Raw genomic sequence first — 26,739 nt, forward strand, 5'->3', positions numbered from 1 at the left:
CTGCACAGCTCTGGGGATCAGACACCTGGTGGCTGCTGGTGGCTGCTGGTGGGACTGCACAGCGCTCCGGGGATCAGACACCTGGTGGCCGCTGCTGGGACTGCACAGCTCCGGGGATCAGACACCTGGTGGCCGCTGCTGGGACTGCACAGCGCTCCGGGGATCAGACACCTGGTGGCCGCTGCTGGGACTGCACAGCGCTCCGGGGATCAGACACCTGGTGGCCGCTGCTGGGACTGCACAGCGCTCCGGGGATCAGACACCTGGTGGCCGCTGCTGGGACTGCACAGCGCTCCGGGGATCAGACACCTGGTGGCCGCTGCTGGGACTGCACAGCGCTCCGGGGATCAGACACCTGGTGGCCGCTGCTGGGACTGCACAGCGCTCCGGGGATCAGACACCTGGTGGCCGCTGCTGGGACTGCACAGCGCTCCGGGGATCAGACACCTGGTGGCCGCTGCTGGGACTGCACAGCGCTCCGGGGATCAGACACCTGGTGGCCGCTGCTGGGACTGCACAGCGCTCCGGGGATCAGACACCTGGTGGCCGCTGCTGGGACTGCACAGCGCTCCGGGGATCAGACACCTGGTGGCCGCTGCTGGGACTGCACAGCGCTCCGGGGATCAGACACCTGGTGGCCGCTGCTGGGACTGCACAGCGCTCCGGGGATCAGACACCTGGTGGCCGCTGCTGGGACTGCACAGCGCTCCGGGGATCAGACACCTGGTGGCCGCTGCTGGGACTGCACAGCGCTCCGGGGATCAGACACCTGGTGGCCGCTGCTGGGACTGCACAGCGCTCCGGGGATCAGACACCTGGTGGCCGCTGCTGGGACTGCACAGCGCTCCGGGGATCAGACACCTGGTGGCCGCTGCTGGGACTGCACAGCGCTCCGGGGATCAGACACCTGGTGGCCGCTGCTGGGACTGCACAGCGCTCCGGGGATCAGACACCTGGTGGCCGCTGCTGGGACTGCACAGCGCTCCGGGGATCAGACACCTGGTGGCCGCTGCTGGGACTGCACAGCGCTCCGGGGATCAGACACCTGGTGGCCGCTGCTGGGACTGCACAGCGCTCCGGGGATCAGACACCTGGTGGCCGCTGCTGGGACTGCACAGCGCTCCGGGGATCAGACACCTGGTGGCCGCTGCTGGGACTGCACAGCGCTCCGGGGATCAGACACCTGGTGGCCGCTGCTGGGACTGCACAGCGCTCCGGGGATCAGACACCTGGTGGCCGCTGCTGGGACTGCACAGCGCTCCGGGGATCAGACACCTGGTGGCCGCTGCTGGGACTGCACAGCGCTCCGGGGATCAGACACCTGGTGGCCGCTGCTGGGACTGCACAGCGCTCCGGGGATCAGACACCTGGTGGCCGCTGCTGGGACTGCACAGCGCTCCGGGGATCAGACACCTGGTGGCCGCTGCTGGGACTGCACAGCGCTCCGGGGATCAGACACCTGGTGGCCGCTGCTGGGACTGCACAGCGCTCCGGGGATCAGACACCTGGTGGCCGCTGCTGGGACTGCACAGCGCTCCGGGGATCAGACACCTGGTGGCCGCTGCTGGGACTGCACAGCGCTCCGGGGATCAGACACCTGGTGGCCGCTGCTGGGACTGCACAGCGCTCCGGGGATCAGACACCTGGTGGCCGCTGCTGGGACTGCACAGCGCTCCGGGGATCAGACACCTGGTGGCCGCTGCTGGGACTGCACAGCGCTCCGGGGATCAGACACCTGGTGGCCGCTGCTGGGACTGCACAGCGCTCCGGGGATCAGACACCTGGTGGCCGCTGCTGGGACTGCACAGCGCTCCGGGGATCAGACACCTGGTGGCCGCTGCTGGGACTGCACAGCGCTCCGGGGATCAGACACCTGGTGGCCGCTGCTGGGACTGCACAGCGCTCCGGGGATCAGACACCTGGTGGCCGCTGCTGGGACTGCACAGCGCTCCGGGGATCAGACACCTGGTGGCCGCTGCTGGGACTGCACAGCGCTCCGGGGATCAGACACCTGGTGGCCGCTGCTGGGACTGCACAGCGCTCCGGGGATCAGACACCTGGTGGCCGCTGCTGGGACTGCACAGCGCTCCGGGGATCAGACACCTGGTGGCCGCTGCTGGGACTGCACAGCGCTCCGGGGATCAGACACCTGGTGGCCGCTGCTGGGACTGCACAGCGCTCCGGGGATCAGACACCTGGTGGCCGCTGCTGGGACTGCACAGCGCTCCGGGGATCAGACACCTGGTGGCCGCTGCTGGGACTGCACAGCGCTCCGGGGATCAGACACCTGGTGGCCGCTGCTGGGACTGCACAGCGCTCCGGGGATCAGACACCTGGTGGCCGCTGCTGGGACTGCACAGCGCTCCGGGGATCAGACACCTGGTGGCCGCTGCTGGGACTGCACAGCGCTCCGGGGATCAGACACCTGGTGGCCGCTGCTGGGACTGCACAGCGCTCCGGGGATCAGACACCTGGTGGCCGCTGCTGGGACTGCACAGCGCTCCGGGGATCAGACACCTGGTGGCCGCTGCTGGGACTGCACAGCGCTCCGGGGATCAGACACCTGGTGGCCGCTGCTGGGACTGCACAGCGCTCCGGGGATCAGACACCTGGTGGCCGCTGCTGGGACTGCACAGCGCTCCGGGGATCAGACACCTGGTGGCCGCTGCTGGGACTGCACAGCGCTCCGGGGATCAGACACCTGGTGGCCGCTGCTGGGACTGCACAGCGCTCCGGGGATCAGACACCTGGTGGCCGCTGCTGGGACTGCACAGCGCTCCGGGGATCAGACACCTGGTGGCCGCTGCTGGGACTGCACAGCGCTCCGGGGATCAGACACCTGGTGGCCGCTGCTGGGACTGCACAGCGCTCCGGGGATCAGACACCTGGTGGCCGCTGCTGGGACTGCACAGCGCTCCGGGGATCAGACACCTGGTGGCCGCTGCTGGGACTGCACAGCGCTCCGGGGATCAGACACCTGGTGGCCGCTGCTGGGACTGCACAGCGCTCCGGGGATCAGACACCTGGTGGCCGCTGCTGGGACTGCACAGCGCTCCGGGGATCAGACACCTGGTGGCCGCTGCTGGGACTGCACAGCGCTCCGGGGATCAGACACCTGGTGGCCGCTGCTGGGACTGCACAGCGCTCCGGGGATCAGACACCTGGTGGCCGCTGCTGGGACTGCACAGCGCTCCGGGGATCAGACACCTGGTGGCCGCTGCTGGGACTGCACAGCGCTCCGGGGATCAGACACCTGGTGGCCGCTGCTGGGACTGCACAGCGCTCCGGGGATCAGACACCTGGTGGCCGCTGCTGGGACTGCACAGCGCTCCGGGGATCAGACACCTGGTGGCCGCTGCTGGGACTGCACAGCGCTCCGGGGATCAGACACCTGGTGGCCGCTGCTGGGACTGCACAGCGCTCCGGGGATCAGACACCTGGTGGCCGCTGCTGGGACTGCACAGCGCTCCGGGGATCAGACACCTGGTGGCCGCTGCTGGGACTGCACAGCGCTCCGGGGATCAGACACCTGGTGGCCGCTGCTGGGACTGCACAGCGCTCCGGGGATCAGACACCTGGTGGCCGCTGCTGGGACTGCACAGCGCTCCGGGGATCAGACACCTGGTGGCCGCTGCTGGGACTGCACAGCGCTCCGGGGATCAGACACCTGGTGGCCGCTGCTGGGACTGCACAGCGCTCCGGGGATCAGACACCTGGTGGCCGCTGCTGGGACTGCACAGCGCTCCGGGGATCAGACACCTGGTGGCCGCTGCTGGGACTGCACAGCGCTCCGGGGATCAGACACCTGGTGGCCGCTGCTGGGACTGCACAGCGCTCCGGGGATCAGACACCTGGTGGCCGCTGCTGGGACTGCACAGCGCTCCGGGGATCAGACACCTGGTGGCCGCTGCTGGGACTGCACAGCGCTCCGGGGATCAGACACCTGGTGGCCGCTGCTGGGACTGCACAGCGCTCCGGGGATCAGACACCTGGTGGCCGCTGCTGGGACTGCACAGCGCTCCGGGGATCAGACACCTGGTGGCCGCTGCTGGGACTGCACAGCGCTCCGGGGATCAGACACCTGGTGGCCGCTGCTGGGACTGCACAGCGCTCCGGGGATCAGACACCTGGTGGCCGCTGCTGGGACTGCACAGCGCTCCGGGGATCAGACACCTGGTGGCCGCTGCTGGGACTGCACAGCGCTCCGGGGATCAGACACCTGGTGGCCGCTGCTGGGACTGCACAGCGCTCCGGGGATCAGACACCTGGTGGCCGCTGCTGGGACTGCACAGCGCTCCGGGGATCAGACACCTGGTGGCCGCTGCTGGGACTGCACAGCGCTCCGGGGATCAGACACCTGGTGGCCGCTGCTGGGACTGCACAGCGCTCCGGGGATCAGACACCTGGTGGCCGCTGCTGGGACTGCACAGCGCTCCGGGGATCAGACACCTGGTGGCCGCTGCTGGGACTGCACAGCGCTCCGGGGATCAGACACCTGGTGGCCGCTGCTGGGACTGCACAGCGCTCCGGGGATCAGACACCTGGTGGCCGCTGCTGGGACTGCACAGCGCTCCGGGGATCAGACACCTGGTGGCCGCTGCTGGGACTGCACAGCGCTCCGGGGATCAGACACCTGGTGGCCGCTGCTGGGACTGCACAGCGCTCCGGGGATCAGACACCTGGTGGCCGCTGCTGGGACTGCACAGCGCTCCGGGGATCAGACACCTGGTGGCCGCTGCTGGGACTGCACAGCGCTCCGGGGATCAGACACCTGGTGGCCGCTGCTGGGACTGCACAGCGCTCCGGGGATCAGACACCTGGTGGCCGCTGCTGGGACTGCACAGCGCTCCGGGGATCAGACACCTGGTGGCCGCTGCTGGGACTGCACAGCGCTCCGGGGATCAGACACCTGGTGGCCGCTGCTGGGACTGCACAGCGCTCCGGGGATCAGACACCTGGTGGCCGCTGCTGGGACTGCACAGCGCTCCGGGGATCAGACACCTGGTGGCCGCTGCTGGGACTGCACAGCGCTCCGGGGATCAGACACCTGGTGGCCGCTGCTGGGACTGCACAGCGCTCCGGGGATCAGACACCTGGTGGCCGCTGCTGGGACTGCACAGCGCTCCGGGGATCAGACACCTGGTGGCCGCTGCTGGGACTGCACAGCGCTCCGGGGATCAGACACCTGGTGGCCGCTGCTGGGACTGCACAGCGCTCCGGGGATCAGACACCTGGTGGCCGCTGCTGGGACTGCACAGCGCTCCGGGGATCAGACACCTGGTGGCCGCTGCTGGGACTGCACAGCGCTCCGGGGATCAGACACCTGGTGGCCGCTGCTGGGACTGCACAGCGCTCCGGGGATCAGACACCTGGTGGCCGCTGCTGGGACTGCACAGCGCTCCGGGGATCAGACACCTGGTGGCCGCTGCTGGGACTGCACAGCGCTCCGGGGATCAGACACCTGGTGGCCGCTGCTGGGACTGCACAGCGCTCCGGGGATCAGACACCTGGTGGCCGCTGCTGGGACTGCACAGCGCTCCGGGGATCAGACACCTGGTGGCCGCTGCTGGGACTGCACAGCGCTCCGGGGATCAGACACCTGGTGGCCGCTGCTGGGACTGCACAGCGCTCCGGGGATCAGACACCTGGTGGCCGCTGCTGGGACTGCACAGCGCTCCGGGGATCAGACACCTGGTGGCCGCTGCTGGGACTGCACAGCTCCGGGGATCAGACACCTGGTGGCCGCTGCTGGGACTGCACAGACTTTTCTATATTGATATTTAGGTATTTTTGATTTTTATTGTAATAAAAAAAAAAGGGGAAACCACCTATAGGGGAATCTGTTACAATGTGTCAGCGCAGAGAGCAGAGCGGGATACTGCTGGAGCCGGCAGATAATGAATGCTGGATATTGCTGGGATTGGTTAAGTACCATATGGCGATATTATGTCAGTAGTATCTAGCGGAGTATAATATGGTAGCATTATATAATCCACCAATAATACCGCCATATAGTACTCATACAATATCCCACGCACTAGATACCGCAGGAATAATACCGCCATACGGTACCCGCACTAGAGACCGCAGGAATAATACCGCCATACGGTACCCGCACTAGAGACCGCAGGAATAATACCGCCATACGGTACCCGCACTAGAGACCGCAGGAATAATACCGCCATACGGTACCCGCACTAGAGACCGCAGGAATAATACCGCCATACGGTACACGCACTAGAGACCGCAGGAATAATACCGCCATACGGTACACGCACTAGAGACTGCAGGAATAATACCGCCATATAGTACACGCACTAGAGACTGCAGGAATAATACCGCCATATAGTACACGCACTAGAGACTGCAGGAATAATACCGCCATATAGTACACGCACTAGAGACTGCAGGAATAATACCGCCATATAGTACACGCACTAGAGACTGCAGGAATAATACCGCCATATAGTACACGCACTAGAGACCGCAGGAATAATACCGCCATACAGTACACGCACTAGAGACCGCAGGAATAATACCGCCATATAGTACAAGCACTAGATACTGCAGGAATACATGTGGAGGTCACTATGTGTCGGGTTACAGACATTTCCAGGGAATACAGAAGACGCCGGAGCGGAGAGACATGTTATTCCTTACGCTGATTGCACCAATAGGAAGGTGCGACTCCAGGCCGCCCTCTGCTGCCACCAAGTGGTTGGTAAGGGAACAACCCATTACATTTTATTTCGCTTTACAAAAGGGTTAATTGGGGAAAAAAACCCTGATATATACCGCCATATAGTGCACACCCAATGTCACACTACACTAGATCCTGATATATACCGCCATATAGTGCACACCCAATTTCACACTACACTAGATCCTGATATATACCGCCATATAGTGCACACCCAATTTCACACTACACTAGATCCTGATATATACCGCCATATAGTGCACACCCAATGTCACACTACACTAGATCCTGATATATACCACCATATAGTGCACACCCAATGTCACACTACACTAGATCCTGATATATACCACCATATAGTGCACACCCAATGTCACACTACACTAGATCCTGATAAATACCACCATGTAGTGCACACCCAATGTCACACTACACTAGATCCTGATAAATACCGCCATATAGTGCACACCCAATGTCATACTACACTAGATCCTGATATATACCGCCATATAGTGCACACCCAATGTCACACTACACTAGATCCTGATATATACCACCATATAGTGCACACCCAATGTCACACTACACTAGATCCAGATATATACCGCCATATAGTACACACCCAATGTCACACTACACTAGATCCTGATAAATACCACCATGTAGTGCACACCCAATGTCACACTACACTAGATCCTGATAAATACCGCCATATAGTGCACACCCAATGTCACACTACACTAGATCCTGATATATACCGCCATATAGTGCACACCCAATGTCACACTACACTAGATCCTGATATATACCACCATATAGTGCACACCCAATGTCACACTACACTAGATCCTGATATATACCGCCATATAGTGCACACCCAATGTCACACTACACTAGATCCTGATATATACCACCATATAGTGCACACCCAATGTCACACTACACTAGATCCTGATATATACCGCCATATAGTGCACACCCAATGTCACACTACACTAGATCCAGATATATACCGCCATATAGTGCACACCCAATGTCACACTACACTAGATCCTGATATATACCGCCATATAGTGCACACAATGTCACACTACACTAGATCCTGATGTATACCGCCATATAGTGCACACCCAATGTCACACTACACTAGATCCTGATATATACCGCCATATAGTGCACACCCAATGTCACACTACACTGGATCCTGATATATACCGCCATATAGTGCACACCCAATGTCACACTACACTATATACTGATATATACCGCCATATAGTGCACACCCAATGTCATACTACACTAGATCCTGATATATACCGCCATATAGTGCACACCCAATGTCACACTACACTAGATCCTGATGTATACCGCCATATAGTGCACACCCAATGTCACACTACACTAGATCCTGATGTATACCGCCATATAGTGCACACCCAATGTCACACTACACTAGATCCTGATATATACCGCCATATAGTGCACACCCAATGTCATACTACACTAGATCCTGATATATACCGCCATATAGTGCACACCCAATGTCACACTACACTAGATCCTGATATATACCGCCATATAGTGCACACCCAATGTCACACTACACTATATACTGATAAATACCGCCATATAGTGCACACCCAATGTCATACTACACGGGATCCTGATATATACCACCATATAGTGCACACCCAATGTCACACTACACTAGATCCTGATATATACCGCCATATAGTGCACACCCAATGTCACACTACACTGGATCCTGATATATACCGCCATATAGTGCACACCCAATGTCATACTACACTAGATCCTGATAAATACCGCCATATAGTGCACACACAATGTCACACTACACTAGATCCTGATATATACCGCCATATAGTGCACATCCAATGTGACACTACACTAGATCCTGATAAATACCGCCATATAGTGCACACCCAATGTCATACTACACGGGATCCTGATATATACCGCCATATAGTGCACACACAATGTCACACTACACTAGATCCTGATAAATACCACCATATAGTGCACACCCAATGTCACACTACACTAGTTCCTGATATATACCGCCATATAGTGCACACCCAATGTCACACTACACTATATACTGATAAATACCGCCATATAGTGCACACCCAATGTCATACTACACGGGATCCTGATATATACCACCATATAGTGCACACCCAATGTCACACTACACTAGATCCTGATATATACCACCATATAGTGCACACCCAATGTCATACTACACTAGATAGTGATAAATACCGCCATGTAGTGCACACCCAATGTCATACTACACTGGATCCTGATAAATACCGCCATATAGCGCACACCCAATGTCACACTACACTAGAACCTGATAAATACCGCCATATAGTACACACCAAATATACTACACTGGATACTAATACCGCCATATAGTATACACCCAATGTCATACTACACTGGATCCTGATAAATACCGCCATATAGTGCACACCTAATGTAATAGTACACTGGATACTGCTTAAACAATACCGCCATATAGCACACGAGCCACTCATTGGTCACTTCTGAAATTCTGCATACATTTGCACCCTACACACTGTCCACATACACGTCCACACACCCGGCGCTGCCATCCCGTACACACCAGTATTGCCGCCATACAGTACAGAAGCGCTTGCAGCTCTGGATGTGACTAGAGACACATGATCTTGTAGCGTCACATTGGACTTTATTGAGGTCGTTATCACACAAGTAACAAAAACATAAGGACGAGGAAGGGGGCACCGGGGCGACATCACGCTACAGAGAACCGCGGCAACTCATTCCCCAGGATCACCCGGCGCTCCACACCCGATTCTGTGATGGCGGCAAGACGGATAATCCCACCGCTGGATCCATCGCGCTCCATGGCCAGGGCCAAAGCTGCAACGAGAGAGGAGATTATATGAGAGGCGGAGCCTAGAGCAGGGGGGAGGGACAGACTCATAGCTCCTCCTTGTCGGTATCACCCTGCAGGAGGAGGGACAGGCTCATGGCTCCACCTATGTGTATCACCCTGCAGGGGGAGGAGCAGATAATATCCCCTCCTCCTGGGGCGGGGCCACCCCTGGTCACGTGACCTCACCGTTGGCTGTGAATTTCATGCACTCCTCCTTGCTCATGCCGGTTTTGTACGTGGAGTCCACGAAGCCGTAGATGTAGGAGCTGCCGGAGCCTCCTATGGAGAAGGGCTGGTGCACCATCATCCCCCCCATGGGCACAGTGTACACCTGCAATACAGACACGTTATATACAGCAGGTGCAGAGGGGCGGGGCTATCTGTGCATGTGGGCGGAGTCTTCTCACCTGTCCTCCCTTCCTCTGGTCCCACCCGGCTACGATGATCCCGGCCATCAGTTCCTCCCGGTATTTGTAGCACATCTCCTTGAAGAGATTGGCTGCGGTGTGGACGAGGGGCGGAGCTCCCAGCTCAATGCTAGCGGGGACAAGACACGCGGCTTAAAGGGGAACTCCATTATCGGCATCCTGGAGTAGTAGAGCTCTGATCACACTATAAAGCACGTCACCTATATAATACATGCAGGTCCAGCCCCCAATGTGATGGCTAGAAGACCCCTTTAACCCCTTAATGACCGCCGTATTGGGATTCTACGGAGGTCATCAAGGGTACTTCTTCTGACGTAACGCCTTTCTATGGCGGCGCGTCAGAAGACGATTTCGGGACAGCGGGTCTCGCTGGTGCCGGCGTGAGGCTGTGATGTCACCACATGTGGGGGATCAGTACTGGGGAGAAATTGGGCATCAAACTCTGCAGAGCGTTTCATCATTTTAGTTATTATGAAATGGTCAATTTTGGCCAAAATTTATGTATTTTCCCAAAAAAATTCTAAAGTTTCTAAATCGCAGGTCCATATTGTTTTAACCCATATGAAACACTTAAAGGGTTAATAGACTGAATAGAAGTTGTGTTACATACGTTGAGGGGTGTAATTTCTATAGTGGGGTCATTTATGGGGTGTTACTATTATTTAGGCTTCAGTCACTTGGAAGCCGAGTTGTCCCTCAAAATGTGAGTTTTGGGGATTTTCATGAAAATGAGAAAAATCGCACCCGAAGTTCTGCACCTCATAACATCCGAGAAAAAGGAGAGGACGCATAGAATATCATCGCAGCGTAAAGCAGACATTCCGGAAATGTTACTTATCACGCTATTAGGGTAGTTTTACTTCCTGTCTGGAATGAAGAACATTACAAACTTCGAAATTGAAGTTACCTCTAAAATGTCTTAAAGGGGCAGGGTGAGAGGAGGGGGCGGGGCCTGTGCTCACCTGTGGAATCCCAGCTGATAGGTGACAGCGTCAGCGATGGCCTGAGTGTCCGCAGCGCTGCCGGAGCGACAGCAAAAGATGCGGTCATGCACGGGGGTCAGCTTGTCCGTCACTCTGTTGGCGATGTACGCCCTGCGGAGGGGAGGAAGTCAGTGAGTAGGCTCTATCCCTACATACAAATGGTAAAGCCCAGTAACCCCCGCACCCATATACATGGTACAGCCCAGTAACTCCCCCCCCATATACATGGTACAGCTCAGTGATCTCCCCCCACCCCCCATATACATGGTACAGCCCAGTAACTCCCCCCCATATACATGGTACAGCTCAGTGATCTCCCCCCACCATATACATGGTACAGCCCAGTAACTCCCCCCCATATACATGGTACAGCTCAGTGATCTCCCCCCACCATATACATGGTACAGCCCAGTATCCCCCCTCATATACATGGTACAGCCCGGCTCTCCCATCACATACCCGGTTGTGGTCCTGGAGTCGGCGCCCATCACCACTCCGCCATCAAACTCCACCGCCATGATGGTCGTCTGCAGAGAGAGGAGAAAGCGTCACATGTCTTATACTCCAGTCACACCCCAAGCTGCAGCCATCACTCTCCTCTTACATCCCAAGCGGCAGCAACTATTCTCCTCTCACCAGTCACACCCCAAGCTGCATCCATCATTCTGCTCTTACCCCGAGGATGCAGCTCTGGATGTGACTAGAGCATCAGACACTTTTGTGACCCTCAGGGTAAAGCTGAGTGACCCCCAGTGCAGCACATAATACAATCACCCAACTTTCCCAGCACCCGAAGAAGCTGCTGGACACTGGGAGAGGAGCGGATCCTGGAGGGCAACATTCACTATAGAGGATCCTGCAGGGTCAGTGATACATCCACCACTCAGCTTTACCAGGCCCCTGGGTGGCACAGCTGCCCCATCACTTATAATTACAATAGAGAACTGCAGGAGCCTGGGAAAGTTGAGTGCCAGGGAGTGAGACTCATATTTCATGGGGGAAAGCCTTACCCCAGCTATTACATGGGGAATCACATCGACTCAGCTTTGCCCAGATCCTGCAGGAGTCACAAGGGAGGAGCCTGGGAACCTGGGAAAGCTGAGTGTTGGGGAGCGAAACCCCTTCCCTCAGCTATTGCATGGGGGATTACAGTGACTCAGCTTTCCTTAAATCCTGCAGGAGTCACAGGGGAGGAGCCTGGGAAAGTTGGGCGCTGTGGGTGAGACCCCTTCCCTTTAACTATTACATGGGGGATCACAGAGTAGTTTATATAGCAGGAGACAGGGTAGCCACTCAGGTTGCTGGTAAAGTTGGGTGACAACCACTAGCACTTACCAACTGTCACTCAGCTTTATCAGGATCCAGAGAGACAAGTGACCCCGTTATTCTCTTATTAGGGAGACTGCAGGATGCCGGGAAAGCTGGGACAATCCCCGGGACCCTGTTGTGTAGGACTACAAGTCCCAGCGGAGTCTCCCGCCGCCCCGCTATGTATGTGCTGCATCACCGGCCTAGGCCCAGGCTTCCCCCGGCCTCTCCTGCTGCTCACAGCCGCCCTCCAGCACCCTCAGGCCGCACTCACCCCGGTGGTCACTTCCCGGCCCATCCAGTCCAGCTCCGCAGACTCCCCGCCTGTCAGCGCCGCGGCCCCGGGACTCAGCATCTTCACCGCCGCCATGATTCTCTGTTCTGCCGGGAGAGGGAGGAGCCTGATGAGACAAGGTGCACTGGACTTCCGGCGCGCACAGATGACGTCATGAAGGGTGTATAAAGATGGCCTTCTTACGCAAGGCCCTTATGACCGCTCCTGGGCATACAAAGATGGCAGGTAAAGTGGATGAGAGTACAAAGATGGCAGGTAAAGTGGATGAGAGTACAAAGATGGCGACAAGTAAACAACAATAACATCATATCATAAGACAATACAATGATAATCCTACTATTATTATTAGAGGGGTGATGAGAACATAATCAGTTATAATTATTACAAGTACTGTGGATTTCCTGTAGTCCGGCATCCAGTAATTCAGTCAATAGTAGAACCTGACCCACATTTCCAGCACAGAACCATCATATAGCGCAATAATTGTATTGTAATGCGCTGTAGTATTTGGATTGACCACTAGGTGTCATTATAATGGGACGCACCACTACAGACCCTCTCACTTTACGGCCTGTTGTAATACCAGACGTTGTGTCATGTACATCATATGTACTGCAATATTTTAGAGGGTCCTGGAAAAAACTGAAAAAAATTTGAGACTCTGGGACCACTAGAAGAGTTGGTAAATTTCCAGGGGACCAGGAAGAAAAAGTAAACATATGATGTTGACAGTAAGGAAAACATGGCTGCTTTACTCCACCAGTAGCGCCACCACTGACCATTGGTAGTGTCTGGTACTGCAGCTCAGCTCCACTGAAGTGAATTAGTCCAAACTTCAATGCCACACACAGCCTGTGAACAGGAGGGGCGCTGTCTATGTACAGCAGTCGTGTTCTTTCATCCTGTGTGATGCAATGATGGCTTCTCTTTTGTGTCCATCAATGTGTGACTCCAACTGGTCAGCAGAATTTAGGGCTCAGCTTCTGACCACTCAAACCCAGTTAAGCATTGGACCGGCACCAGACCCTTCTGGTACTCTGGGTCCTGCACAGTCACGTACAATATCCCTGCATGGACCTATCTGCACTACCAAACCCAATCACACACATGGCCGTCTTCTCTTCCGGTCAGCAGGTGCCACCATCTCGCTGTGCTCCGGATTATCCTCCTGCAGGAGCTGGATCTATTTGGTTCCTCTCCATCTTTTTCGAGGAGGACCTCTACTAAGCAGCTGAAGAATCTCCAGGTAAGTTAAGCTTCCAGAGGTCGGTGAAGAATGATGAAAACCCCAACCTTATCTGGAGGACACCAGCTGGAGCTACCAATGAAAATGTCTCCAAGGACCTCAGGAGGAACTTATCTTCACCACTTCACCATCGATGGCCAAAACTGGCCTGGTCTTTAGGGAGGACATTGTCGATTTACTGTAATGATTCCATTTTCCTCTCTACTCATGGAGTTTACAAGATGTCCAAACCCTCCCAAAACTATTACCTGGTGCCTCCTACAAAAGATCGGGGGTATCCTCCTTCCCATCAGCCTCCAGCTCATGACTTTGAATCCCTTTTTGTGGGTGGATCCTTTACCCACGTGGGTCTTGATGTACCAATTATATCCTAAAAAGTATGAACAATAAGGAACTCAAGGTGAAAATTTAGCATATGCCCAGAGTTAGGACCTTCTTCAGGCCTCCAACATCTTGGATGTGATGCCCAAACGTATCTCCCGTTCAAACCCAAACCTGCCACCGTAGATCTGGACTGGAGATTGGTGGCTTTAAGACTTTGGGGGGGAAGGCTGAAAGGTTGGCTCTTACCTTTTTGCCCACTTGTTTTGTAAATCGGTGAAGAGCGTCCACTTACTTCTTTGGATGTCAGAAATTGTTGAGGATCACCATCAATGTGAAGTCTACATCTGGCGGAAAACTGCACCGACCAAAGGCTAGAGGTGATGCTGACTAGCTATGGCCACCACCACTTAGATCTCTAAGACCAATTATGTCTGTAGCAAGTGTCCCCCGTTAGGTTCCTCCTACAACCATCTCCTGAGATAATGATGACGCCTGAGGTAAAAGTGTTCATTTTATTAACTTACAGGCAAATCATAAAATACATGTGTGTGGTGAATGAGGATCGCATCGAAGACATGAGAAGATCTTACAGTCCCCCCCGGAGATGTCCTCGAAGGGGTTTCGTCTATAACAACCAATAAAGTTTTTATTCTCCAAACTCAACTTAAACCAGAAATAGGCCTGAGACACCTGCCCATCCGTGTGAGGGGAACCTGATGGATGAAGTGAAGGCAAAAGCAATAGGAAGCACACAACATGGACAACGTTCTTCTGGTCTATAGGACGTTTCGGTGGCTCGGTGATGGGTGTGGTGCAGTTTTGGCACATTCTTTATCTATTTTCACAGTATAAGGAACATGTAGATAATAAGTCTCTAAAGATGTCTTTATAAATTCTTGAGAAGGTTCAGCCTACAGGTAATAGGAGGCCCAGGCTACATGAGGATCTCTGAGATATCGTGAGGCTCAGTGGAAGTTTCATGTGATTTGATTAGGACTTTTCAGTTTTGACGGATGGTTTTGGAGCTTTAGAGGTTGGAAGTCACCGTGTAGCCTGGGCCTTAAGTTCTAGACGCCGTTGTAAGTAAGTTTCCTATCTACTGGTACAAACATGATCTAAGTAAGTCCTCCATGATCGAGTAGGTTCTCCTTCACTCATCTTAGGAGCCCACTAAATGTCCCAATAGTCTCAACCCCCCCTCCTTATACCAATGAGGTCTGACAACTTCCTACAGTTCTCCATCTTAAAGGTGTCGGCCTTCTCTCTTAATCTCTGGTCTCCATAAAGCCGGGCAAGATTGGCCAAGTCGGACCTTTGTTGTTTCTCTTTCCAGCAGCCGGCTTGGACTTGCTCGGCGTATTCCTTCTCCACCGCCCTCTCTAGTTCCACTAGCGTTTGACCTCGATAACGATTCTGGAAGCTCTGGCCGACAAAATACGGGACCCCTCGACTACTGGTTTCCCGAGGGATTGTTAGGCCATAAGAAGGCTTTGCTTGGAGACTGTAAGCTGGAGCGGTGGCAGTCATCTGTGCCACCACTGATACCACCACCAGGATCAGGACTGGTAGGACCTGGATAAAGGCAGAATATGCTGATTTCTGGGCACCACCTTCTTCCTCTTCATCAGGCCTTCGGGGTCGTTTTATATTATGTTTCTCCATTTCTTCACGCCATCTTGACTTCTTAGGTTCCGGACCCTTCTTCTCCCACCACTTTGGACTGGTCCTTCCAGCGTCTTGTTTCCTCTCCTGATGGGTCTTGGGTCTTCCTGGCTCTCGTTTGACCTCTTTTTGCCACTTTGATGGACCTCCCTCCTGTTTCTTTCCATCATTGTAGGCCTCCTCTCTCCATCTCCATTCTTGACCAGTGTTTTGCCTCATACTTTCTCGTTGCTGCCACCTCGGCCTGTCTTGTAGATCGTCCTCTTGTGCCCACCTCTGCCATCTTCCGTCTGGTCCTTCTCTTCTGGTGGATCTTGGTGGTTCTCGTGGACGGCCACTGAAGGCATACGCAGCTCGAGCAGAGAAGTGGCCCCTGAAGAACAGATCAAAGATCTCATCTGTGGTCAGGTCCTGGTCACAAGGCGCTTGAGCTCGGCCTTTGGAGTCGTCATAAACCTTCCTCTTGGTCGGATCGTTAAGAACTGCAAAAGCTTTTCCAATAACCTGAAACAAAATACAACCAGATAGTAACGAGACGAGCGACAAACACAGGAAGGTTCACACGAAGATCTGCAGCTAACACTGTTATGGGGGATGTGTAGGTGACACTGTTATGGGGGGGATGTGTAGGTGACACTGTTATGGGGGGGATGTGTAGGTGACACTGTTATGGGGGGATGTGTAGGTGACACTGTTATGGGGGATGTGTAGGTGACACTGTTATGGGGGATGTGTAGGTGACACTGTTATGGGGGGATGTGTAGGTGACACTGTTATGTGGGATGTGTAGGTGACACTGTTATGGGGGGATGTGTAGGTGACACTGTTATGGGGGGGATGTGTAGGTGACACTGTTATGAGGGGATGTGTAGGTGACACTGTTATGGGGGGATGTGTAGATGACACTGTTATGGGGGATGTGTAGGTGACACTGTTATGGGGGGATGTGTAGGTGACACTGTTATGGGGGATGTGTAGATGACACTGTTATGGGGGATGTGTAGATGACACTGTTATGGGGGATGTGTAGGTGACACTGTTATGGGGGATGTGTAGGTGACACTGTTATGGGGGATGTGTAGATGACACTGTTATGGGGGATGTGTAGGTGACACTGTTATGGGGGGATGTGTAGATGACACTGTTATGGGGGATGTGTAGGTGACACTGTTATGGGGGGATGTGTAGGTGACACTGTTATGGGGGGATGTGTAGGTGACACTGTTATGGGGGATGTGTAGATGACACTGTTATGGGGGGATGTGTAGATGACTTTGTTATGGGGGATGTGTAGGTGACACTGTTATGGGGGATGTGTAGGTGACACTGTTATGAGGGGATGTGTAGGTGACACTTATGGGGGATGTGTAGATGACACTGTTATGGGGGGATGTGTAGGTGACACTGTTATGGGGGATGTGTAGATGACACTGTTATGGGGGATGTGTATGTGACACTGTTATGGGGGATGTGTAGGTGACACTGTTATGGGGGGATGTGTAGGTGACACTGTTATGGGGGATGTGTAGGTGACACTGTTATGGGGGGATGTGTAGGTGACACTGTTATGGGGGGATGTGTAGATGACACTGTTATGGGGGATGTGTAGGTGACACTGTTATGGGGGGATGTGTAGGTGACACTGTTATGGGGGATGTGTAGGTGACACTGTTATGGGGGATGTGTAGGTGACACTGTTATGGGGGGATGTGTAGGTGACACTGTTATGGGGGATGTGTAGGTGACACTGTTATGGGGGATGTGTAGGTGACACTGTTATGGGGGGATGTGTAGGTGACACTGTTATGGGGGGATGTGTAGGTGACACGGTTATGGGGGGATGTGTAGGTGACACGGTTATGGGGGGATGTGTAGGTGACACTGTTATGGGGGATGTGTAGGTGACACTTATGGGGGGGATGTGTAGGTGACACTTATGGGGGGGATGTGTAGGTGACACTGTTATGGGGGGATGTGTAGGTGACACTGTTATGGGGGGATGTGTAGGTGACACTGTTATGGGGGATGTGTAGGTGACACTGTTATGGGGGGATGTGTAGGTGACACTGTTATGGGGGGGATGTGTAGATGACACTGTTATGGAGGATGTGTAGGTGACACTGTTATGGGGGGGATGTGTAGATGACACTGTTATGGGGGATGTGTAGGTGACACTGTTATGGGGGGATGTGTAGATGACAGTGTTATGGGGGATGTGTAGGTGACACTGTTATGGGGGGGATGTGTAGATGACACTGTTATGGGGGATGTGTAGGTGACACTGTTATGGGGGGATGTGTAGATGACAGTGTTATGGGGGATGTGTAGGTGACACTGTTATGGGGGATGTGTAGGTGACACTGTTATGGGGGATGTGTAGGTGACACTGTTATGGGGGGGATGTGTAGATGACACTGTTATGGGGGGATGTGTAGGTGACACGGTTATGGGGGGATGTGTAGGTGACACTGTTATGGGGGATGTGTAGGTGACACTTATGGGGGGGATGTGTAGGTGACACTTATGGGGGGGATGTGTAGGTGACACTGTTATGGGGGGATGTGTAGGTGACACTGTTATGGGGGGATGTGTAGGTGACACTGTTATGGGGGATGTGTAGGTGACACTGTTATGGGGGGATGTGTAGGTGACACTGTTATGGGGGGGATGTGTAGATGACACTGTTATGGAGGATGTGTAGGTGACACTGTTATGGGGGGGATGTGTAGATGACACTGTTATGGGGGGGATGTGTAGATGACACTGTTATGGGGGGGATGTGTAGATGACACTGTTATGGGGGATGTGTAGGTGACACTGTTATGGGGGATGTGTAGGTGACACTGTTATGGGGGGGATGTGTAGATGACACTGTTATGGGGGATGTGTAGGTGACACTGTTATGGGGGATGTGTAGGTGACACTGTTATGGGGGGGATGTGTAGATGACACTGTTATGGAGGATGTGTAGGTGACAATGTTATGGCGGATGTGTAGGTGACACTGTTATGGGGGATGTGTAGGTGACACTGTTATGGGGGATGTGTAGGTGACACTGTTATGGGGGGGATGTGTAGATGACACTGTTATGGAGGATGTGTAGGTGACAATGTTATGGCGGATGTGTAGATACAGAAGATCATTACAGATTTTGGAACTTTGTAAATCTACGATGAGATCTGACCGTACAGATTAAAGCTAGTATATATATATCTATTCCAGGATTGTAGCCTCTAGGGTTATGTCCTCACACTGCTGTGCTCTGTGCTCTATACCTCCAGTGCTAGGTACTGTCCCTGGGAAGATGTGTAATTACACCTTTGTGTATGTTGTTAGCAGCGGCAGGACTGACTGTGTCAAAGGAATTTATATTCCAGGATTGTAGCTTTACCAATTGCACTAGGGGGGTGTCCCCTCACACTGCTGTGCTCTGTGCTCCCTGCATTGAGCTTCTCCAGTGCACTACCACCCTTCCCCCTGTGAGTGATTGCTCCAGCAGTCTTCCTGTTGAATACTATAGCAGGGAGGCCGCTCAGTGCAGAGCACTCAGAGCACAGCAGTGTGAGGACATGTGTCATAGTCCTGCAGCTACTGCTCTGCATCAGATGAGATGTTTGTGCAGCTCCTGCATATGATCGGTGGGTAGCACCCGCATCCCTCCACATTGTCCCCCCCCTCCCCGTTCACCTTGAAGGCCTCGGTAGCTCCCGCTGAGTGGTTCTTGTCCGGGTGGTATCTCAGCGCCAGTTTGCGGTACGCCTTCCGGATCACTTCCGTATCTGCGTCTTTCCTGACTCCGAGGACCCGGTAATAATCCTCCTGGTCTTCAAAGCCTTGTAGGACCTTTTCCTCCTCCTCTTCATCATCATCATCATCCTCCTCCTCATCGTCATCATCATCTTCATCATCATCATCTTCCTCGTCCTCCTCCGGCCACCCCGGCCTGCCACAGTTCCCACAACCCGCATAGTGGTTCTGATGGGCCCAGAAGTCTCGCTGCTCGAAATGTCCCTGCCTTGGTCCACAGTCGCCTCCGTCGGGTTCGAAGTGACCCCCCCGTATGGCCTGGATGAGCCCGGCCGCCGTGCGGGAGGGGTAGAGGCTCTGGGCCTGATAGAGGTAATTCAGGGCGTCCCCGGTTCTGCCGCACTGGAGCCGCACCCGGGCGATCTTTATCAGCATCTCCGCTCTCTGTCGCTCCATTGCGTCCAGCAAAAGGGAAAAAAGTCCTTATAGCATCCGAAAAAATTCTATTGGAAAATTGCAAAATTTCTATTTTTTGGATTTCTGTATCAAAAAAAGAAAAAAACAAATCATCCATGTGATAAATAAAAACCTTAAAAAATTTTTTTGCCGATCAAAGTTTCCACTCGACAAAGAAAACAACAACAAAAATCAATAACTTTTCTGATTCTATAATTTCAGGATGTAATATTTTTTGTTTTTTTATGATTTATGCAAAATTCAAATCTCCGAGATGAACAGAGAGGAAAAAATTATAAGAATTTGAGAATTTAAAAAGAAATTTTAAAATTAAATTTTAAGAATTAAAAAAAAAAAATTTAAGAAAAAATGAAGACAAACTTGAAAAGAAGAAGTTTTGAAAATTGTCTTTTTAAACCAGTTTAAAAAAAAAATTATTTCAGAAATTTTAAACTGATTTTTCTGGGATTTTACTAAAAAAAAAAAAAAAAATTAAACACAAGTTTCTGACGGTATAATGTCAATATTTTTTTCACAATTTATATGGAGTTAGAATCCGAAATGAATTAAAAAAAAAATTCTGATCATTTTCAAAGATTTTTTTCAAAAAGAAAAAATCGAAACCAAAAATTAGAAAAATTTAACCTTGAGTTTTTTCTTAGTAACAAAGAAAAATGAAAAATTACTTTTTCCTACGATGTCAAATAAAGGACAAAAATGATGATAATTTTCAAAGACAATTTAAACAAAATAAATTAAGACAAAAAAAAATTAGTTTCGAAAATTTTCTTTTCAAAATTTGGGAAATTTTTCCCCAAAAAAAATTACGACGGGTATAACTTCGGTGTGTGTATTTTTTGGACACTTCTACGAAATTAAAATCTCCAAGGTGAATTTTCATGAAAAAAAGAGACGAAGATTTTTTACAAAAACAATAAAAATTAAAAAAATTTTGAGACTGTACCTCCGGCTGCTTCCTAGTGACATAGTGGCACCCCGGTTCTCGCGGTCTCGGATGTGGATGGAGGTGTTACGACTTGTGTCATTGAGACTCGTGGAGGGATCCGGGGTGTCGGAAGCTTCTCATGAATATGGATTCTTAGGTGCCGGGATTCCAGGATTCCGGATTGTGTGATGATACAATGTTGCAGACGTCAGGATCCGGTGATTACTGCAGTTGGGGGGGGTGATAGTGTAAAGCACCTGCACGGTGCGGCGGCAGAGATGACACTGATCCCAGGATCCCCCCTCCTCCTCCTCCTCCTGGATGGATTAATTATCCGGAGCCCAGGAGTGCGGCATCCGATGTCCCTGGCCTCCTCTCGCATCCCATCCCCCCCGCCGTCCTATAAAAAGCCTGAGAGGCCGCACTCACTACAGACAGCAGCAGCTGAGCATCACCAACCCACGCTGCTTCCTCCCAGCCCAGGGAATCATGGGAAATGTAGTCCTGACTGCAGAATGGACTGACTGCTCCTCCTACAGCATCACAGAGATGGGGGGGGATTGCTAAAGAAATGCATCAAAACCGATAACAATAGTAATAGTCACAATAATTACATGAATAATATCGTATGTCTCCACAATCATCCTCAGGAATGATGAGGTCTGAATAATTTTTCCCAATGACCTTGAAGAGTTGAACTGTATCCCACCACTGATGTCTTCTAGACTGTATCCCACCACTGAGGTGTTCTAGACTGTATCCGACCACTGAGGTGTCCTAGAGTGTATCCCACCACTGAGGTGTCCTAGAGTGTATCCCACCACTGAGGTGTCCTAGACTGTATCCAACCACTGAGGTGTCCTTGACTGTATCCAACCACTGAGGTGTCCTTGACTGTATCCAACCACTGAGGTGTCCTAGACTGTATCCCACCACTGATGTCTCCTAGACTGTATCCCACCACTGATGTCTCCTAGAGTGTATCCCACCACTGATGTCTCCTAGACTGTATCCCACCACTGATGTCTCCTAGACTGTATCCAACCACTGAGGTGTCCTAGACTGTTTCCCACCACTGATGTCTCCTAGACTGTATCCCACCACTGATGTCTCCTAGACTGTATCCCACCACTGATGTCTCCTAGACTGTATCCCACCACTGATGTCTCCTAGACTGTATCCCACCACTGATGTCTCCTAGACTGTATCCCACCACTGATGTCTCCTAGACTGTATCCCACCACTGATGTCTCCTAGACTGTATCCCACCACTGATGTCTCCTAGACTGTTTCCCACCACTGATGTCTCCTAGACTGTATCCCACCACTGATGTGTCCTAGACTGTATCCCACCACTGATGTGTCCTAGACTGTATCCCACCACTGATGTCTACTAGACTGTATCCCACCACTGATGTCTCCTAGACTGTATCCCACCACTGATGTCTCCTAGACTGTATCCCACCACTGATGTCTCCTAGACTGTATCCCACCACTGATGTCTCCTAGACTGTATCCCACCACTGATGTCTCCTAGAGTGTATCCCACCACTGATGTCTCCTAGACTGTATCCCACCACTGATGTCTCCTAGGCTGTATCCAACCACTGAGGTGTCCTAGACTGTATCCCACCACTGATGTCTCCTAGACTGTATCCCACCACTGATGTCTCCTAGACTGTATCCCACCACTGATGTCTCCTAGACTGTATCCCACCACTGATGTCTCCTAGACTGTATCCCACCACTGATGTCTCCTAGACTGTATCCCACCACTGATGTCTCCTAGACTGTATCCCACCACTGATGTCTCCTAGACTGTATCCCACCACTGATGTCTCCTAGACTGTATCCCACCACTGAGGTGTTCTAGACTGTATCCGACCACTGAGGTGTCCTAGAGTGTATCCCACCACTGAGGTGTCCTTGACTGTATCCAACCACTGAGGTGTCCTAGACTGTATCCCACCACTGATGTCTACTAGACTGTATCCCACCACTGATGTCTCCTAGACTGTATCCCACCACTGATGTCTCCTAGACTGTATCCCACCACTGAGGTGTTCTAGACTGTATCCGACCACTGAGGTGTCCTAGAGTGTATCCCACCACTGAGGTGTCCTTGACTGTATCCAACCACTGAGGTGTCCTAGACTGTATCCCACCACTGATGTCTCCTAGACTGTATCCCACCACTGATGTCTCCTAGACTGTATCCCACCACTGATGTCTCCTAGACTGTATCCCACCACTGATGTCTACTAGACTGTATCCCACCACTGATGTCTCCTAGACTGTATCCCACCACTGATGTCTCCTAGACTGTATCCCACCACTGATGTCTTCTAGACTGTATCCCACCACTGATGTCTTCTAGACTGTATCCCACCACTGATGTCTCCTAGACTGTATCCCACCACTGATGTCTCCTAGACTGTTTCCCACCACTGATGTCTCCTAGACTGTATCCCACCACTGATGTGTCCTAGACTGTATCCCACCACTGATGTCTACTAGACTGTATCCCACCACTGATGTCTCCTAGACTGTATCCCACCACTGATGTCTCCTAGACTGTATCCCACCACTGATGTCTCCTAGACTGTATCCCACCACTGATGTCTCCTAGACTGTATCCCACCACTGATGTCTCCTAGACTGTATCCCACCACTGATGTCTCCTAGACTGTTTCCCACCACTGATGTCTCCTAGACTGTATCCCACCACTGATGTCTTCTAGACTGTATCCCACCACTGATGTCTTCTAGACTGTATCCCACCACTGATGTCTCCTAGACTGTATCCCACCACTGATGTCTCCTAGACTGTATCCCACCACTGATGTCTCCTAGACTGTATCCCACCACTGATGTCTTCTAGACTGTATCCCACCACTGATGTCTTCTAGACTGTATCCCACCACTGATGTCTCCTAGACTGTATCCCACCACTGATGTGTCCTAGACTGTATCCCACCACTGATGTCTACTAGACTGTATCCCACCACTGATGTCTCCTAGACTGTATCCCACCACTGATGTCTCCTAGACTGTATCCCACCACTGATGTCTCCTAGACTGTATCCCACCACTGATGTCTCCTAGACTGTATCCCACCACTGATGTCTCCTAGACTGTTTCCCACCACTGATGTCTCCTAGACTGTATCCCACCACTGATGTGTCCTAGACTGTATCCCACCACTGATGTCTACTAGACTGTATCCCACCACTGATGTCTACTAGACTGTATCCCACCACTGATGTCTCCTAGACTGTATCCCACCACTGAGGTGTCCTAGACTGTATCCCACCACTGATGTCTCCTAGACTGTATCCCACCACTGATGTCTCCTAGACTGTATCCCACCACTGATGTCTCCTAGACTGTATCCCACCACTGATGTCTCCTAGGCTGTATCCCACCACTGATGTCTCCTAGACTGTATCCCACCACTGAGGTGTCCTAGACTGTATCCCACCACTGAGGTGTCCTAGACTGTATCCCACCACTGAGGTGTCCTAGACTGTATCCCACCACTGAGGTGTCCTAGACTGTATCCCACCACTGATGTCTCCTAGAGTGTATCCCACCACTGATGTCTCCTAGACTGTATCCCACCACTGATGTCTCCTAGACTGTATCCCACCACTGATGTCTCCTAGACTGTATCCCACCACTGATGTCTCCTAGACTGTATCCCACCACTGATGTCTCCTAGACTGTATCCCACCACTGATGTCTCCTAGACTGTATCCCACCACTGATGTCTCCTAGACTGTATCCCACCACTGATGTCTCCTAGACTGTATCCCACCACTGATGTCTCCTAGACTGTATCCCACCACTGAGGTGTTCTAGACTGTATCCGACCACTGAGGTGTCCTAGAGTGTATCCCACCACTGAGGTGTCCTTGACTGTATCCAACCACTGAGGTGTCCTAGACTGTATCCCACCACTGATGTCTCCTAGACTGTATCCCACCACTGATGTCTCCTAGACTGTATCCCACCACTGAGGTGTTCTAGACTGTATCCGACCACTGAGGTGTCCTAGAGTGTATCCCACCACTGAGGTGTCCTTGACTGTATCCCACCACTGAGGTGTCCTAGACTGTATCCCACCACTGATGTCTCCTAGACTGTATCCCACCACTGATGTCTCCTAGACTGTATCCCACCACTGATGTCTCCTAGACTGTATCCCACCACTGATGTGTCCTAGACTGTATCCCACCACTGATGTCTCCTAGACTGTATCCCACCACTGAGGTGTTCTAGACTGTATCCGACCACTGAGGTGTCCTAGAGTGTATCCCACCACTGAGGTGTCCTTGACTGTATCCAACCACTGAGGTGTCCTAGACTGTATCCCACCACTGATGTCTCCTAGACTGTATCCCACCACTGATGTCTCCTAGACTGTATCCCACCACTGATGTCTCCTAGACTGTATCCCACCACTGATGTCTCCTAGACTGTATCCCACCACTGATGTCTCCTAGAGTGTATCCCACCACTGAGGTGTCCTTGACTGTATCCCACCACTGAGGTGTCCTAGACTGTATCCCACCGCTGATGTCTCCTAGACTGTATCCCACCGCTGATGTCTCCTAGACTGTATCCCACCGCTGATGTCTCCTAGACTGTATCCCACCACTGATGTCTCCTAGACTGTATCCCACCACTGAGGTGTTCTAGACTGTATCCGACCACTGAGGTGTCCTAGAGTGTATCCCACCACTGAGGTGTCCTTGACTGTATCCCACCACTGAGGTGTCCTAGACTGTATCCCACCACTGATGTCTCCTAGACTGTATCCCACCACTGATGTCTCCTAGACTGTATCCCACCACTGATGTCTCCTAGACTGTATCCCACCACTGATGTGTCCTAGACTGTATCCCACCACTGAGGTGTTCTAGACTGTATCCGACCACTGAGGTGTCCTAGAGTGTATCCCACCACTGAGGTGTCCTTGACTGTATCCAACCACTGAGGTGTCCTAGACTGTATCCCACCACTGATGTCTCCTAGACTGTATCCCACCACTGATGTCTCCTAGACTGTATCCCACCACTGATGTCTCCTAGACTGTATCCCACCACTGATGTCTCCTAGACTGTATCCCACCACTGATGTCTCCTAGACTGTATCCCACCACTGATGTCTCCTAGAGTGTATCCCACCACTGAGGTGTCCTTGACTGTATCCCACCACTGAGGTGTCCTAGACTGTATCCCACCGCTGATGTCTCCTAGACTGTATCCCACCGCTGATGTCTACTAGACTGTATCCCACCGCTGATGTCTACTAGACTGTATCCCACCACTGATGTCTCCTAGACTGTATCCCACCACTGATGTCTCCTAGACTGTATCCCACCACTGATGTCTCCTAGACTGTATCCCACCACTGATGTCTCCTAGACTGTATCCCACCACTGATGTCTCCTAGACTGTATCCCACCACTGAGGTGTCCTAGACTGTATCCCACCACTGAGGTGTCCTAGACTGTATCCCACCACTGATGTCTCCTAGAGTGTATCCCACCACTGATGTCTCCTAGACTGTATCCCACCACTGATGTCTCCTAGACTGTATCCCACCACTGATGTCTCCTAGACTGTATCCCACCACTGATGTCTCCTAGGCTGTATCCCACCACTGATGTCTCCTAGACTGTATCCCACCACT

The 26,739-nt window shown here is 52.6% G+C and overlaps 2 protein-coding genes across 2 annotated transcripts; both read right to left on the reverse strand.

Moving 5' to 3' along the window:
- Positions 1 to 9,417: 9,417 nt before the first annotated feature.
- Positions 9,418 to 12,803, reverse strand: PSMB6 (proteasome 20S subunit beta 6). The gene is made up of 6 exons (XM_072144667.1): positions 12,641 to 12,803; positions 11,518 to 11,585; positions 11,038 to 11,169; positions 10,055 to 10,184; positions 9,834 to 9,978; positions 9,418 to 9,631 (listed from the first exon to the last, which is right to left on the reverse strand). The coding sequence occupies exons 1-6, from the start codon at positions 12,734 to 12,736 to the stop codon at positions 9,504 to 9,506; spliced, it is 699 nt and encodes a 232-aa protein (XP_072000768.1). The 5' UTR covers positions 12,737 to 12,803; the 3' UTR covers positions 9,418 to 9,503.
- A 1,926-nt stretch (positions 12,804 to 14,729) lies between these two features.
- LOC140128345 (dnaJ homolog subfamily C member 18-like) lies at positions 14,730 to 21,523 on the reverse strand. Its single transcript, XM_072149977.1, has 3 exons — positions 21,061 to 21,523; positions 19,581 to 20,180; positions 14,730 to 16,397 (listed from the first exon to the last, which is right to left on the reverse strand). Exons 2-3 carry the CDS (start codon positions 20,094 to 20,096, stop codon positions 15,420 to 15,422), a joined length of 1,494 nt encoding a protein of 497 aa, XP_072006078.1. The 5' UTR covers positions 20,097 to 20,180; positions 21,061 to 21,523; the 3' UTR covers positions 14,730 to 15,419.
- Positions 21,524 to 26,739: the final 5,216 nt, after the last annotated feature.

This window comes from Engystomops pustulosus, chromosome 4 (genome assembly GCF_040894005.1).
Source record: "Engystomops pustulosus chromosome 4, aEngPut4.maternal, whole genome shotgun sequence".
Taxonomy (NCBI): domain Eukaryota; kingdom Metazoa; phylum Chordata; class Amphibia; order Anura; family Leptodactylidae; genus Engystomops; species Engystomops pustulosus.

Coding starts and splice junctions, on each gene's coding strand:
- PSMB6 (XM_072144667.1), bottom strand. CDS start 12,736: ATGGCGGCGGTGAAGATGCTGAGTCCCGGGGCCGCGGCGCTGACAGGC. Junction 11,586..12,640: donor GCCGGGAAGTGACCACCGGG/GTGAGTGCGGCC, acceptor CTCTCTCTGCAG/ACGACCATCATGGCGGTGGA. Junction 10,185..11,037: donor TATCAGCTGGGATTCCACAG/GTGAGCACAGGC, acceptor TGTCCCCGCTAG/CATTGAGCTGGGAGCTCCGC.
- LOC140128345 (XM_072149977.1), bottom strand. CDS start 20,096: ATGGAGCGACAGAGAGCGGAGATGCTGATAAAGATCGCCCGGGTGCGG. Junction 16,398..19,580: donor GAGCTACCGAGGCCTTCAAG/GTGAACGGGGAG, acceptor ATTTTGTTTCAG/GTTATTGGAAAAGCTTTTGC.